Source organism: Archocentrus centrarchus, unplaced genomic scaffold (genome assembly GCF_007364275.1).
Source record: "Archocentrus centrarchus isolate MPI-CPG fArcCen1 unplaced genomic scaffold, fArcCen1 scaffold_24_ctg1, whole genome shotgun sequence".
NCBI classification, from domain to species: domain Eukaryota; kingdom Metazoa; phylum Chordata; class Actinopteri; order Cichliformes; family Cichlidae; genus Archocentrus; species Archocentrus centrarchus.
In genome coordinates, this window is record NW_022060254.1 from 5,853,174 (window position 1) to 5,871,148 (window position 17,975).

The 17,975-nt window shown below is 42.7% G+C and overlaps 1 protein-coding gene across 1 annotated transcript; it reads left to right on the forward strand.

The window, feature by feature from the left end:
* Nucleotides 1–1,523: 1,523 nt before the first annotated feature.
* LOC115775819 (butyrophilin subfamily 3 member A1-like) lies at nt 1,524–9,155 on the forward strand (the record flags this gene model as incomplete). Its single annotated transcript, XM_030723346.1, has 6 exons — nt 1,524–1,866; nt 5,376–5,708; nt 5,799–5,895; nt 6,915–6,925; nt 8,664–8,984; nt 9,055–9,155. Coding segments are annotated over 6 exons (1,200 nt in total), but the record flags the coding sequence as incomplete, so codon positions are not given.
* Between the last annotated feature and the right edge of the window lie 8,820 nt (nt 9,156–17,975).

Below are 17,975 nucleotides of genomic sequence, written 5' to 3' on the forward strand. Positions count from 1 at the left end.
GAAACAGCATTAGTGAAGGTTAGAAATGATCTTCTTAGAGCCTCTGACAGTGGACTCATCTCTGTTCTTGTCCTGTTGGACCTCAGTGCAGCTTTTGATACTGTTGACCATAACATTTTATTACAGAGCATACTATAGGAATTAAAGGTACTAGTAAGTCTGACAAGAAGAATAACATCCACTAATTATCCCTGAAGAACACCACATTGCACCACGTCATTCAGATACTTCCATGAAATGTAGCACACAAAGGTTTTTAGAAAAGTGAGTCGTCTTCTAGAGTAAAAGAAAATAGATGAGAAGACAAATGGCACAGATACCCAAACACAGAAATGGCTTGTATTGCTAACATATCGTCCCCTTAGAATTATAAGGTTCTATCTGTCATGATCCTGGGCCGGTGGCCCAGCGTTTTGAGTTCTTTTGTGTAGCTTTCTTTTGTTGTACTTTTCAGGTTGTTTTCTTGGTGTTTCTTTTGGTTTCTCTCTTTGTTGTTTGAGTGTGTGGTTTGGTTTCCTTTGTTGTTTCATTTTGTAATATTGCCTTTGTCAAGTTTTCGGTGTTAGGTCTGCATCTGTTATGTTTAGTATTTCCTGGTTTATTTTGGTAGTCCAGTGTTCCCTGTGTTTTCTGTTATGTTTTACTTCCTGTGTTATTAGTCTTATTCTTTTCACCTGTTGTGCTCAGCTGTTTTCCACTCCCCCTTGTTCCATCTGTGTATTTATGTCTCAGTGTTGTTTAGTTCAGTGTTTGGGTCCTCGTCAGTTTTTCCTCTAGATTTTGAGTGTCTAGTTCCTAGTTTGCTGTTTTGTATTTATTGAAATTATAATCAATAAATCGTCTCTCTAACCTTGCTCTCGCCATGTCCTGCACTGGAGTCCTCCCTGCCTTGCCTGCACCCAGCCGTGACACTATCTGCATTCTGACCCGTTTTGAGATATTAAATAATAGAACCTTATAATACCAAGTTAAAGCTTGATTTTGCAGATAGAACCTTTTTGTTTTGTGAGTAAAATGGCCAAAGTTGTATATAATTTAAAAAAAAATCTCTTACATATTATTGATTAAGAATATGACAATAAGTCAACTTCGTCAAAAATGTCAGATAGAACCTTATAATTCTAAGGGGACGATATCTCTTAGCAGTGACACAAAGTCAGCAGAGCTGAAACAAAGCAGTGATGGTGTTGTAAAAGTTCATCTGAGACCTCCTCCAGAAATGGTTGTTCTTGTACCAGAAGCACAATAGAAATTCACAATTTGTGTGCATAGTACTATTTTTGTGTTATAATTGTGAAGATATTTTAGTGACACAATTATATTGCATCAGGTAATTTGATTTTAATAAAGCCAAGAAAAGTTACACCTTTCTTTTATTGGAAAAGTTTGTGTAGCTTTGAAGATGGAAACTCATTGAAGGACAGAATACTCACCAAAGTATTCTTTAAGCTGTCTAACAGAGTGCAGCCTTTCACTCAGTTTAAACATGACTGTGTTTCTGTTTGTGTGTCCTCACAGTTTCCCAGCATGCCCTGGCTGTGCTGGTGGAGGTGAATGAGGGGGCGGAGTCTGTCCTGCTGCCCTGTCAGTTCTCAGGTTTTATACCTGAGGAGCCCACAGTGATGTGGACTCGCAGTGATCTGGATCCCAAATCTGTCCACCTGCTCCGAGAAGGAGGAGATGATCTTAGAGGACAAAACCAGCGTTACAGCGGACGCACATCAGTGAGGTCTGATGCTCTGGACTCTGGAGACTTCAGCCTCACTCTGAGGAAACCACAGCTGACTGACAGCGGCAGCTACACCTGCTCCATCAGTAATGGAAGACGTGAACGGAGACTGAGAGACATCCAGCTGCAGGTCAAAGGTCAGCAACAAACCCCAACACCTGCTGTATTTACAGTTGAAAAGTCAGTACTGTAGACAAAGGTCAGAGGTTAAACCTAATCTGTGTTAACATACCTGATGAAAACCACAATGGAAACATCAAAGCAGGAGAAACTGGGATCTTCCTGCTTCCACTTCTGAAGTATTTCCTAAATGAGGAGGATCAGATTCAGAACATTTGACCTCTGTACACACAGTAACACATGTAACTGACTGTGCCTAAAAGAAGCTGCCACAGAGCAACAGCACAAAGTGTGTTGATGTTACACAAACTCAGATTCAGCAAACTCTCCTAACTCAGGACAGATCCAGAGCTTTTAGAAATAGAAGCCAGGAGTCTAGCCAGAAAAAAAATTCAGCCCAGTGTGCATCTGTTTGGGGGGCTGATTAGCATTAGCTTGCTAAATGCCCTGCCAGCTTGCTAATTCAGTGACGGTGAACAGTTAGATATTATGTATGTAATATTCTCTAATAATGGTTGGTCCCACGGGTCCATTGAAAGCACCTGAATCTGATTGGACCATGTGATTTGATTACAATAGGGAGTGTGGACCCCTCTAAACCTGTGTTATGATGCTCTGAAAATATTGTACATGTTTATCTGCATCTATTGTTAATAAACATTCCTTAAGTAACACACCAGTAAGTTATCCTTGTGAGTCTACGAAGACAAGAAACAAGACAAGTTCCTGGGATTTTGTATTTAATAGGAAGTCCAAAATTGTCCTTTGAGCTCCTGTTTTCCTCTACTTCCCCCTCGGTTTCACGCTGGTACTTATTTTGCCCTGCAAAAGCAAACGTGAACAGGACTGTCACGAGATGGCATGTGCACATTGTGAACAAAACAGGCCATGTCTGGTGGTCGATTGCCAATTGCGATTAAATAATACCATAGTGCAGTGATCCACCCAGAGAAAAAAAAATTAGTCTGTTATCGGCAACGGGGTGGAATGTGCAGGATGCACACCCACTTGCTAATTGCAGCGATAGAAGAGTTCCAAAAGCAAACTGCTGAAATTCTCAGCCCGGGGGCAAGACGACCTCAGCTTGGTGCAGTGCCGGGCAATCAACCGCTGGCTAGAACCCTGGAAACAGAAGTTTCATTCATTTAGTTTCAGGTTAGGAACCACTGTCTTATATGTCCATGTCAGTATCAGTATGAGATGTGACTTATAGTGTGTCTCATGTAATGGCATGGTGATACAATAAATGGATCAGATGTCCCTGAACCATTCCTGAGTTATGTTGCGGGCTCAGGCTGCTGGGCTTCCCATGATGCATGAGCTCTTTTCACTCCCCATGTTTTTATGAACCACTGCTGGATGCGATTAACTGTTTTTATTACTATACCATTTCCCTTTATTTATAAAGCACTTTTAAAAACAACAGGGCTGACCAAAATGCTATACAATAACAAATGGAAAAAAAAACAAGAAAGGCCAAAAGGCAAAGAGATACCGAAAAAAAAACAAAGGTGTAAGAGTTAAATTTAAAAAAAGAAATAAAGAAGTATTAAAAAATTTTTTTTCTTAAGATTTCAGTCAAAGTCTCACACTGGGTCAAAGGTCAGGGAATAAAAATTTGTTTTTAAATGAGATTTAAAAATGACTCTTTACGTTGTGTCTTTTTTGTTCCTGCTTTTATTCTCTCATCTATAGCTTGTGTTTTTCTCTGTGCTCTCTTTTCTCTCTTTTTCCCATCATCCCCCCATCCAATCAGTAGATACAGTGGGACAAAAAAGTATTTAGTCAGCCGCTGATTGTGCAAGTTCTCCGACATAGAAAGATGAGAGGTCTGTGATTCCCATCATAGGTACACTTGAAGTATGAGAGGCAAAATGAGAAAAACAAAATCCAGGAAATCACACTGTAGGATTTTTAAAGAATTTCTTAATCATGGTGGAAAATAAGTATTTGTTCAATAACAAAAGTTCAACTCAATACTTTGTAACAAAGCCTTTGTTGGCAATGACAGAGGTCAAACATTTCCTGTAAGTCTTCACCAGCTTTGCACACACTGTAGCTGGTATTTTGGCCCATTTTAAAGTAGTCCAACTCAACAGCATCATTAACAGTCTTAGTTTTCTCTGGTGAGAAAATAGACCATGAAACATCTGAAATTTCAGGTTTAAAACCTAGACAAGAGGTGACATGATTTTCTGGCTCTACATTGGCACTTGAAGAGTGTATTATTTAGGCGTGTGTTATTTAAACATGGTTAGAAAAATCATTCATGGAGGCTGGCTCAAAAACAGTTTGCAGTCTTATTGTCCATTGAATCAGAAAAACTACATAAAGCATTTAGTCTGTGGTGCTCCACAAATGGAATGGGAATTTAAACAAGGAAGCAGAGTACTCAGTGTGGGAAAAGACAGTAGGGCTACCATCAGCAGACAAGGGCCTGGCAGATGGTTCCGGTCTGTGCGTGGAGCACCAGCAGTGAATGCCTAGCTCCCCCTGGAAAGGGGAGGTTGTGAGAACTGCCGCTAGAGTCTCGTTGTAGTTCATCGGCTCCCATGGGTGAGCGATGACTCCAAGGTCCCTTTCCCCAACCAGGACCACCCACGGTGTGCCCCTGAGAAGGTGTCCCAGGAACCGGGACGAGCCACAGATTCCATCCAAACGTCTCGCTCGCAAAACGAAGAGCTGCCCACTGCTGCTCATGCAAGTCTGAGTCTGCTTGTAATGGTCCATATAATGGTCATGCTGTTTTGTCATGGGGAGCTGTGTGGCAGGCAAAGTGGACCCAAAATGAAGGCCTCAGACAGAACTGAAATCCAAATGTGGCTTTATTGAAGCATGACAGAAAACCGTGAACAGCTACACACTGAGGCTGGACAGGTGCCAGAACTAAGCACAAAACAATGGAGCAGGGAGACACACAGCCTGGTAACACTGACAACAAAGGACCAGGGTAAAACAGACAGTATATACACAGGGATTAACAAGGGAACAGGCAACAGGTGGGGAGCACAGGTGCAAGTAATCACAATAGACAGAACCAAAAAGTAAAACTAAACACTGAGCATAAAAGACAAAGCCTGACAAAGTATAACAGGAAATAAGTAAGCACAAGAACAGACATGCAAACTTATCACAACACTGGGAATAAAACATGCAAGACAAGAGGAATGACAGAAGTACAAAACAGACCTAAGAGAACAAGACACAAAATGCTGGGCAAAAGGCCCAGGACCATGACAACCATTCGATCCAAAAGATCCATCAAATATTATCATATCTGATTACAGGACAGGGTCAGAGGTCAGGAATGTTGATCCTCAGCTGGGCTCCAGTTACCTTCAGTGTGACTGCTGCTGCTTCCACAGCTCATATTGTGTTTTTTTTTTTTTTTTCCATTTTTGGCCACAGTGGCTTTTTCTGACAGCGGAGAGAGACAGGAAATGGGGGAAAGATACAGGGGAAGACACGCGGGCAAATCAGCACCGGGCCGGGACGCGAACCATATTGTGGTTTCTTGTCCTCTCAGACCAGCAGGTGGAGGTGAAGGTGGAGGAAGGCTCAGAGTCTGTCATCCTGCCCTGCAAAACAACACCTGACCTGCCCAAGGACACCAGGGTGGAGTGGACTCGCTCTGACAGAGAACTCATGGTGGTCCATGTGTATTCTAATAGAAGTGACCACCTTAAGAAGCAAGATGATCTTTACAGAGAGCGAACGAAGATGAACAATGACCTACTGGGAACTGGAGACCTCAGTCTGACCCTAAAACAGCCCACACAGAGAGACACAGGAGGATACATCTGCACCATCTACAGGGACAAAGACATCCTGAGACACAAAGTAGTGCTGCAGGTCAAAGGTCAGAGAAGTAGCTAATGGACAGAGGTCAGTCTTCAGATTTGGGTCAGAGTTTAAAAGTCATGGTGTTGTTTCTTATGCTTCTCTACAGAACCATTTCCCTCCTGGGCCATAGCTCTCCTGGTTCTCCTGGTTCTTCTTCTTTTGGTTTCTGGAGGTCTTTTATTTCATTTTAGGCACCATTTCATGCCAGGTGAGTCTCTCCTCCTACATTACCCATAATGCCGATGGTTAGCAGGTGTCCTCTGGGGTCTGTCTCTCACACAAACTTGTTCCAGAAGCTGAAAGAGTTCAGAGTTCAAACAGCTGATACAGAGAGCTGAAGAGAAACTTCCTCCTTCAGACTCAGTCACTGATCAGTGAAACAGCTCCACAACATGACTTTACTAAACAGTGTGTGTGCTTCACTGCACTGATCTGACACACAGCTGTTCTTCTTCTGTGGTGGTAAACAGCAGGCTGCCATGGAAACATGTGCTGACAGGAAGTGTTGCAGCAGCTTCAGTAAATGTTCCTCCTTGAGTTGTGCTCAGTCATGTGGTGGAGAGCTTCAGATGTTCAGAGCAGACATGTGAGATCTTCATGGTTTCTGTGCTGATGTGTGTGAGACTGTGGAGGCTCAGTGTGTCTGTTCTTCTGCTCTTCATCAACATGTCTGCAGCTCTTTACAGGACGCTGTGACTAGTTACCAAAGAACGAGTCAGGAACACATCAGGAACAAACTGACACACAATCTGAGACTAGGAGGAGGGGACAGGGAGGTCATGTGACCATCAGACCTGTTGATGATGTCATCATGTTGCACTTAGTTGTCCTGTCAGAACCCTCAAACACATCCTGGTGGGTTTTACTGTCAGTCTGACTCTACCAGCTGCATAGCCTATCTTTCCACAGACAGCCTTCATCGGGGAAGGGGACAAGCAGCAGACCAATGCCTCACCTTCAAACACAGGGCCACTGGATGCCACTAGAGACTGGGAAATGCATGTCGACCTAACCCAGAAATTCACCTTCCCTTTACGAATTGCTGTTACCAGCCTATACCCAGATTAGGTTCTCTGGTCCTTCCGCTGTTGTCATCATTGAGCTGATGGTCCCGTGGGGAGATACCATCGATGAAGCACACAAAAAGGCAAAGCTGCATTATGCCAGCTTGGCAGCTGGAGCAGAGGAACAGGGCTGGAGGGTGAAGATGTGCCCAGTGGAGGGGCTTTGTTGGTAGCTCCACAGCAAGGCTTCTAAAGCAAGTCAGAATCAGCAGTCAGAGCCAGAGGAAGACCATTAGAGAACTGGCCACAGTTGTGGAGACAAGCAGTCTCTGGCTGTGGCTGAGAAGAAAGGAGACAGCACGGGGAGGTAAAGGACCACCCCAGATGACACAAACCCTGGTCTGATGAACTCGTGGTGGGTCTGCCCCAGCTGGGGGTGTACTGTGATAAATGGCAGAAACACCCAATGAGGCTGGGGTACACAATTGATGTGTCATGCTGGAGTAAACATCAGTAAGTGGTCATCATCAAGCTCAACCCAACTCAGAGGTCTATTCACAACCCACTCATAAACAGAGCTGAATCATTAGGGACTGCAACATCTAGTCCTTTAAAATATCTGGTTTAGTTGCTGATGTCCGAGCTCAGTTTGTCTCCGCAGAGATGTTATATTTGTGCAGCTCAGTCTGTAGTTTCATTTACAGATCCACATCAATAAGTGAAGAGGTTCAACTGTTTCAGTAGCTCTCAGTTCACTCACAGTGTATTAATACAGTTCATGTGCTCATTACAGATGTTACAAACAGCAGATGATAAACATCTTTGTCTCTGTTAATAAAGTTGGATCAGTTCAAACAGTTTGTTGCTGTGCACTTGAAAGCAGTGATGAGAGTGTGAAACTGAAGCTTCGATACGTGTCTCAAACCCTGGGCTTAAAGCTCCATAGAACAACTGCTTTGAAGCTTCAGGGCGAAAAAAATGACATGACATATGACGTCCGAAGCAGCACCAGCTTCATTCCCGAACTGAATCACCTGACTGGTTCAGGTGATTTGCTGACACCACCTCATCTTATTACGAGCAAAAATGAGATTCAATCCAAAAACTACGAAGACCCGCAAAGCTTTTCCCAGATCACACACACACACACACACACACACACACACACACACACACACACACACACACACACACACACACACACACACACACACACACACACGTGTGTAGCTGTCCCGTCACCCTTCTCCTAACAGCACAACCACAGGAGAGAATCACTGATTTTATATTGAAATTGGTCTAAACTATACACTCAAAATAAAAGCTCAAGCTCTATGTGCATGCGTGTGTGTGTGTGTGTGTGTGTGTGTGTGTGTGTGTGTGTGTGTGTGTGTGTGTGTGTGTGTGTGTGTGTGTGTGTGTGTGTGTGTGTGTATTGTTATGGCCAACAGTAACCACATGCTTCATGTGATATGGATCCTCTGCTGAAGAAATCTGCTTTCTATCCACAACCTGTTGATCCATACGTGACTGACAGCAGGAAGGAAGCCCTGCAGTATGAGAGAAACTGTCTGAGTCACAGTGTTGTTGCAGTTTACCTGCAGCTGCTGATGAAGTCAAAACTCAGTGTGTTTGTGTTTGGTCCTGATCTGATGAGTTTCCACGTCTCCTTCATGGTGTGACAGTGTCAGAGCTGAATGCACTTGTAGACTTTAAGAAATAGAAGCAGCTCTGATTGTAGTGCTCCAATAAATCCAAGAAGTTATGAATTCACACATGAACATTTTCCTGCAGCGTTCCTCTCGGCCTTGTTTGCAGCTCCACTGTTTTTGCTGGAATCATTATTGATCTCCATGAGCGGTTTCTGCCTGAAGTAGGCACCACTCCATTGCATCAGTCACATGATGCTGCTCTGTGAGCACCAATCACACTTTGTACAGCTCATGTTGTGTTTGTTGTCCTCTCAGACTGTCAGGTGAAGGTGGAGGAGGGGGCGGAGTCTGTCCAGCTGCCCTTCAAAACCACAGAAAACCTGCCTGAAGATGCTGAAGTGCAGTGGGTACGCTATAACCCAAAGAAGACAGTCCATGTATCTAAGAAAGACTCTGACCAGCCTGACAAACAGCACCAGGATTACAGAGACCGAACAACGATGAATGAAGACCTGCTGAGAACTGGAGACCTCAGTCTGACCCTGAAACAGCCCACAGAGAGAGACAGTGGAGAATACAGATGTGTCGTCTATGGAATGATCTGGAGAGGGAAAACAGTGCTGCTCAAAGTCAAAGGTTTGTTTGTTTGTTCATTTGTTTGTTTGTTTGTTTGTTTGTGAGTGACTATCTTGTGCTTCCTCTGCAGGGAGAGTTCAGGTCCAGGATCAAACAGAGGACATCGGGAACAAAAGCCGCTCCACTGATCCGACTCTTCTATCAGCTGAGGGCTGTACAGTATGAAGTGAGATTTATGGATTAGTGAGTTGTGATGAGCTTAAACTCCAAGTTTTCTGTCATAGAAGTGTATATCTATTTACCTCCATGGTAACTTATGTTGAACACACAACTTGATCAGGATCAGGTTGTGTTCAGAGTTTCAGTTTCAAATCAGATAGAAGTGCCACGTTTTTACTGAGTCTTTTATTTCCAGCATGTACTGTAGATTCTCTGCTACAGGAACATGTTTCTGTGTGCAGCTCGTTAAGCCGTACCTGACTAAGACCACTGAATGAAACACAAACTGTTTCGTATTGTCACTGAATGTGTTCGTATTCATTTGGTTGTTCTACTTGATTCTAATCTGCTGCTGTTCAACCAAATTATTGTGAATAAAAGCTTTTCTCAGATGTTAAAAGTATCGAGTCTGTTTGAAAATGTAAGAAGTAGAAAGTACAGATACTTGTGTAAAAATGTAGGGAGTAAAAGTAAAAAGTAGTCAGAAAAATAAATACTTAAGTAAAGTACAGATAAGCTTTGATTTAAGACTGTTTCACATCCCTTCAGACTTGTTTTTAATTACTTCAATTAAATCAAAGATTCAGCTTCAGTCGCTTTATTTTGAAAAGAAAAATAATTGAAAACTGCCAATTGCTAACAGTCTGTTTGCAGTCATGAAGTTATTTCCAACCATGTAAACCAAATACATGAAATTCTTTTTAATTGTGAAATTATGATTAGTATTTTTTAATCAATTAAATAATTGATTCTTAAATAATTCTTTAAGCTTTTCAAATCGGGACGTGAAATACAATTAATTCATCACTTTACCAAGGAGCATGTAGTCTTTTTAGCTCCAATATTCTCCTTTATAGTCTTCCTGTGTGTCAGTAAAACCCTCTCTGAGCTACTGGGTTCATCATTACGTTTGTTCAGTAACTTTCTCCTGGTAACCCATAAAAAGATACATTTACCATCAACAAACATTACATCCAACTAAAGAAATTAGTGCAACAAAAAATGTAAAGTGCTTCCTTATATTATTGTGAACTTAATTCTTATTTGGTAAAACCATATCTTAACAGAAATAACATTTTCAGGGCTTTTAAACCGAAATAAATCTACCCACGATTTAGCACTAGCACACTGCTAATTTTAGCATGACGCTAGCATGCTTTCTTCAGCAAGCACACGGTCATAGCTCACCAAGATGAGGTATTGATAAGGACACTGCAATGGACAGCCACACGGTCTCTCTAGCTCATGCACCCATCAACTTAACATAACAGATATTTCAGATTAGCTTCTGGAAAGTGCAATTACATGTTTAGAATACTTTTCTGCATTAAAACTCACCAAGACAAAGTTCAGCACAGTGTGACTACAGCCTGCCTACTTCATTTTCAAAGTGCAGCATATAGAAAAACCAGAAATAAAGTTAGAAATAGAAGATCACACTTCCTCTTTTCAAAAATAAATGTTTTTTTGTTTTCAAAATAAAAGAGCGCAAGTGTATTATTATAAATAAAAGAATAGTAAAAAGGTTTACACAAACACCCCTCAATGATACACCTTAGTTTTGCAGAAAATACCTTTTGTTCTGAAGCATCTTTGCATTCTTTGAGAGGCACAAATTATGACCTAATATGATATCACGTTCAGTTTACAAATAAAGATTGATGAATGTGTGTGTTGTGTTAGGGGTGCTTGTTTAACTGTGACAGGGGGTGATTTTGTGCAAAGGGGACACTTAATAATTTCACTGAAGCACATTATTTGTTCAACAAACTACTCGGATACAAACAAAGACTAATTGTTTGTCTGCTGCTGTCTGCTCATCAGTGTGTTTTTGTATTTGTACTCCTTGGCCCCTTTTGTTTGTGTAATAATAATAATGCATTTAATCTATTAAGCACTTTACAAAGGTTGGAACTGGCTCCAGTTTTGTTTTACTTTTCAATCATAAAATTTTATTGTATGCAGTAAAACCAGGATCTATAATTTTAGTAAACAGTGTCACTGTAATGAAGTAGATCAGTGTCTGTTGCTGTTTCTTATTTTAATTTGTTAACTTTGTTTATTTTTTTGTCTTAAAAATTGTCATTAACAATACTTAAAGTGATAAAAATTCTTTTACATTCATAAACCTGCAGATGTTATATCTCCATGTCAGGATCTGGTTGTTGTAGACATTTATCATCACAGTAACAGAGTTACAAACATCAGCAGCTGTAAACACTCATAAAAACATTAGAAATACAGACGCTGGTTTGATGCTGCACCCTAACATACGTGGATTATTGAACATTTATAATTATCAGAGAAAGTTATGTTATTTTTGGCGTCTGTCAGTTTCCCAGTATATATTAGTGCATATTTGAATGTGTGAATGAGACAAAAGGCACTTTATGCAGTTCAGTCCAGTGACTTGGATTAGTTTGCAGATCATCCAATATGGGGGACACACTGACGTATCACAGCAACAGGCCGACCCGCCCAATGTGGCGTCTACGTGTATATGTTACCTTCCATCAGGACGTTGAACGCATGGGCAAGAGATTGGAAGCAAAAGTCATCTTTAATTCATAACTCTGTGGTTACTGTTGTCTGTAACGATGCCCAAACTGTACCAGCATGAATGAATGAACCTGGCTGACTGTCTGTCTCTCACAGCCTCACTCATTCAGCCAACTCCTGCAGAAACACAGTTATTTCATCATGTTTTATTCAAACTAACACTCTTTACAGTCTGATTGACCTGATCAATAACCAATTTAGACCCGACTTAAAAAATATGACATCACTTCCTCCCTCAGTGTGGGTAAATCTATATAAATAAATAAATAAATAAATAAATAAAGGACCCTTAATTCACACACAGCATGTGTTACATTGCCGGCTGAGACATGATCATGTTCAGGTATAACATGTTAACATTAGCTGCTTACTTTATGGAGATGTTCAGTGATTAAATATACACACATATTGTAGCTGTGTAAACAAAATATAACCTGCTTTCTCCTGTAACTGTAAAATGAAGGAGGAACTGCTTTAAGGAGCTGACTCTTCCTGGACATGTTGTTGACTGGAAAGGAGAAGGCACGCAGAGCTAAGGCTTAGAAAGCTGTAAACAAGTCCTTATTTGGATTATTGTATGGATACATTCATTTGATCATGTACTCGTTCATGGAGGAAGGAACTTCCTCTTTATAGAGCATACAGCTTGTTAAGCAGAAGTGCCATGCTGAGCCTTGTTGTTGTTTACCTGTGACTGCTCTGACTTACAAGCCTTAATAAAGATTGCATTCAGATTGTCTCTCTGCTGGTTCACTGATTAAAGAAAACTAAACTTTTCCATCATTCATTTGATCTTCTAGCTGCTCTGTGTGCACAGTTTGGCTGGAAAATGTCACAAAGCTGAAAACAGGCTCGTTTGTCTGAACTCACAAAAAGCTGATTCACACTCTGGGTCAGTGCATGACCCCAGGATCCTCCCCCACCACAGCCCACTGCACAGCAGTCCTGCTGCCCTCCTGTAGGACATTTTATCCTCTCAGATGGAGGGAACAGTGCCTCCATGGTCCACACCCTCTCATCGCTCCCTACGAAAGGCCAGTACTGCACCATTTAATCTGTAAACACTGGAGGCTGGTGTTGCCAGAAACTGATTGCAGGAATGTTCTTTGTGACTCAAAATGATCTGATCTCATTCGTGAGAGATAACAATTAAGATATTCTTGACAGATTATAGGTCAGCAATTCATTTTCAACAATACCGGCAATCATTTTTTGTCAAATACTGGAAATCACATTGTAGCACAAGACCGATTATTCAGATGACAAATCGCTCCACTGTGTACAGTGTGGTCATTTTGCATACATGCAGTGCAGTACACATTCAAGTTCAAATATTTGTATTGCACCCAATAAATTCTAATATACTGTATAGGTATATCTGTTTATTGTTGCACCCCCACCTCCAGTGTTTAGATGGACTGAACAGCTTCTGAGGCACAGTCCACCATCACAACAGTCCACTTCAGGTCAGAGAGGAAGAACATCTCCTGACAGCTCCATCCACACTCTAACATCACTGCTGACTGCAGACTGAAGCCTCTGAGCAGCTGCAGGTCCTCTCAGTCAGTGTGAGGAAACTGACCTGAAGAAGATGATCGTTGTCCCTTTGGAGACAACAGAGCTGCAGAGGTGCTGCAGACACACTGAGGACAAACAGGAGTGTGTACCCTTGGGTGGCTGTAGCTCTGGAGGTAGAGTAGGTCACCTATTAACTGGAAGGTTGGCAGTTCAATTCCTGGCTGCTCCAGGCTGCTTGCCAAAGTATGCTTAAGTTGCCCAAGTGGCTCTCCGATGCAAGTGTTGGAGTATGAATGTTAGACAATAAAAGCACTTAGATAGATATGGAAGTGCTTGGGTGAATGTAAACGTGCTGTATGTGAACTAGTCCATTTACCATGATGTGTTTACTGTGACCACAGGGAGACAGCCTGAAATTACAGGAGTGTGTGACAGGCTCAAGCTTCAATCACCAACCTAGTCCTATAAACACTGACACACACAAACAGAATGAAGCTTCCTGCATGTGTTATTGTGTATCTGCTGTATATGAAGTAATGCTCACACACAGTGAGCTGCTGTAAATGATCCTCATGTGACCGGCCTTGAGCTCAAAAGCTGAGCTTTGTGTGGAACTGGAGCACTCAGCAGTCACACTGTGAGGAGCATGAACCTCCTCAGAGCTGATCTCTGCTGGATTTCCACACGCTCAACAAACATGGTTACCACATGTGAGCACAGTTAAAGGTTCAGTTCACTTAAATAGCTCTGAATGTTTTGGCTGTCATGTGAGAAGAAGCTGAACTAACAGACTGAATCTGAAGAGGCAGGTATGACTGAGGTCAAAGGTCAAAGTGTTTGTGTGTGTCTGTGTGTGTGAGAGACAGAAAGAACTGGATGAAAGTGAGTGATGAAGCAGCCGAAGTCCACAGAAGAACTCTGAAAGACCTTCAGAAAGCTGGAGAACTGCTGCTGATGAGCACTTTAGAGTGTGCAGTAAGTCTGGCTCCTTGAAGCAGAGTAAAAAGATCTTTTTCTAAAACAGCTGTAGTGACTGGATCCACCACTTTACAGGCCAGTACTGAGGGGCTGCTATGCTGTGTGATTGCTTGGTTAACTCTTCTCAGTGGGTTAAAAAATGAGCGCCATCCATGACATCCATGCAGTGAAGGTCATCTCATCTATTTCATATTAGTGTCCATAACAAATGAGGACTTAATAGCTCGACACAAACAACTTGCATGCAACTAAAAGATGCTGGCCACATGTGACAGTCATAAAACTGTGTGCTTCTCTCCAGCCAGCAGCACACCGGACCGTCATTATTCCCTAACCCATATAAACTGTCACCTCTTACCGCCCCCTAGTGTGCGACACTCAAAACAACATTCAAATAATGAAAATCAAAATAAAGGACAAGAACAGCTGCAGATTTGTTTTGGTTCATTAGTGTCACAAGAAGGACATGATGTGACTGACAGCCTGTTAGGTATTAATAGCTGCTTCCTGAATTCCCCTTTGGAACGCCACAGATACGGGAAGCGTGAGAAATCCACAACTTGTGACAATAAAATAAGATTATTTTTAACCTGCATTGCATATTGGTGTCCTCTCGTCTGATTGAGCTTATTTACAGGAGAAACAAGGCTACATGGGCCCAGAAAGAACACTGACAGCTGAGGAACATGAGGACATTAGAAAGTTGCTTTCTATTAGGCTGCAGCAGAAAAATATCCCGGACACTCAGGGTTCCCACTACCCTGTGAAATCGGACTTCATTAAAAGTAGTTTTAATTTCAATTTCCTGTCTCTCTTCATTGTCCACTAGCTAAAAATTATTTAAGTGGCTATGCTTTAGAAGTGACCGTAAGAAAAGTGTGTCTCTTTCCTGATAGACTGAGGAAACGTTATCCGATCATGATGTCATCGTGATGACGTTCTCGGTCATCCTCTTCCTCCTCATCCACCACCTCTCACACATATTCTTCCTTCTCTCTGTATGTGTCTGTCCATTGTAGATGCATATTACAGTATTTATGAATAGCTAACTCACATTTATTATTTTCCCAAAACCTTAAACACAAATCCAAAAACTCCAGCTAATTCCCCCAAATCCCAGACTTTCCTGTCAAAATCAAACCATCACTGCAAAAATCAGTGATCTGTGTGCAAAACCAAACACTGTGGTCAGATCACACACAACAAGTAATAAATCCATTCACAGAGACCGTCTGTTACACACTACATCAAATAATGTAAGACACAGCAGCATCCAGGACATGTAGTCAACAGGAAGTGTTTTTTCCAGGTGTGGACAGTGAAACACTGCTACAGAGAGACATGATGGTGCTGAATGTAGACAAAAAAGAAATAAAAACCAAAACAAATGAAAAGCACAGCAGTCTACAACAGATTCAGTCTGCACCATCATGTTTGTATGTGGTCTGGCCAGAGGACCTCATCCACGTCACATCCAACGGGGGAAACCCCTCTGTGCAGAATCCAGCCTTGACAGGACTCTGCAGTAACATCGTCACATGCCTGTTTCATCGCCTCCAGTATTTTCTCCCTGGTGTAGGAAGAAAACACCTTCCACCTCCACGCAGAGAAAACCCCTCTGCATGACTGAGGAGGGGGCTGTAAGGTGGATGAACCCGTTCATGTAGCGCTGGTTGTTGGTGAACCACTCACGTATCTGGACGGCACAGTGAGAGTTCACATTGTCCCAAACTATGACGTATACAGGAGGCACTGCCTGCTGATCCAGCTGTTCACATGCAGCTATGTGATCCTCTAGACCCCCCAGGAATGTGAGGAGGTGTCCGGTGTTGTATGGCCCCAAGTTAGCATGATGGCGGAGGACCCTCCCAGTTACCAATGGCTGCACAGAGGGTGACATCACCACCTCACTGCCCAGAGACTCCCATATGATGCATGAAAAGGGAGCTCCTGCCACCTGCATGTGGTCATTGGTCAATCCTGGGAAAGGGGAGGGCATGAAGGTATACTGCCAGTGGACACTGCACTGTAATGAACATCACAGTACCTGCAGTGTGGCACACTGTGTGTACAGCATGAACAGTGAATGTCCTGATGATGCTGCCACAGAGAATCTGCTCAGATTGGATTGGACCCTTCATCCTGCTTCCCTCATGGTCATCCTGTGGACGAGGCCATGGTTGTTTTCTCTGTGGTCCTCGTCCTCTTCCTCCCATGCCTCTCTGTGAGTGTCTGTCCATTGAAGATGCAAGTAGTAATGTGATGCACTTCAGACCAATACTACCCCCACCTGCTGCAACATCAGTACCAGCCACCATCCGCACATGCTGCATCAGCACCCATTACGTGAGCGCTGGTTGTGGGCGTCCTCGTGCACATGCTCAGCCATGTCTCGTCCTAGTGGGTTGTGGTTTTAGGTGTGATGGGACATAAGGAAATGGCCTACGCTTATTTCTTCAGCCACCATCACTGCTGCATCTTCACCGACCTTTGAAACTCAGACAGGAGCTGTGACAGCCATCGACCCGCTTCCCAACTTGTCAGCCTCCAGCTCTTTTGCAGCCAACGCCGATTTCATAAGTACGCCACCAGATGAGCAACCCAATGTACCGGAGCACAATAAGAGATGCTGAGAGACTGAGTTTAAATTAGAATGCAAACCCATAGTGGATAGGTGTATACAATTTACTGGTGTGAAAGTAATGATGTGTGTTTTTTCTAGCCAGAAGGAAAGATTTGAGAGGTTAATCTTTTTATTCAGTGGACAGCTCAGATTTTGAGTATATTAGAAAATGTCTTTGTTTTGATGATATTACACATGCTAGGAAGACTTCTAGGCATTCTCACACGTGTAGCCCGAAAATCAGTCAGACTGCTAGAAAATAAAAATGGTGTGTCTGTGCGTATTACAACAAATGTTTGGTTACATAAACAAATAATAATAAATCCGATGTTCCCTTTTTTTCAGACATTGATACATGCAATGAGGGTTCGTGTGTCTCATCCCCACCACATGTACAGACCTCGCCTAACTCCACTTCTTCTTCTCCACCTCCTGCATCTCAACAATTACCTGATGAGGAGCTGACGGAGCATAAAGGCCTTTAAGCTCGCCACACTACGCCTATTATCTAAAGTCCTGCAGAGCTACCATGCAGAGATATGGTGTCGCGGATGTCAAGACACCCGACCGGACTACGATCATCACAGGTGGTTGTATCACGCGTCTAATTATTTCTACCGCAATCGTTTCATTCCAGCCATCCGACTCTTCTTGTGGTCCGTCAGCCTGTGGGACGCAGGGGAGGACATCACTAACACTGTAGACCAGGGGTGGGCAACTCCAGGCCTTGAGGGCCGGTGTCCTGCAGGATTTAGATGTGTCCCTGATCCAACAAATAATGTGATTTCGTGAGCGCAGGTGTTCCTTCCTCGCAAGTAAATTCAACAACTCGCGTGCGTAGAGCTCAGCAGCTGCGCACACAAAGAAGTATCATGCACACAAGTGTCTGCCGTGCGCCCGTATTGCTGCAGGTTCACGTATTCGTGAGGAAACTTTCCGCCCACAGAACTGAATTCTACGCTCTGACTTTTGACCTCCTGGGCAGTGCCTGTGGAGCCTAATGTGATTGGTCACTTTGATGGAAGGTTCAGGTTACTGTGTTAGACCGAGTTACACCGCGGCAGCAACATCAGAGCTGTTTTAAACCAGATTTGCTCAAAATCTGGAGAAGTTTCCAAATTAACTATCAGTAGTTATTGTTTTTTATCAAGTGA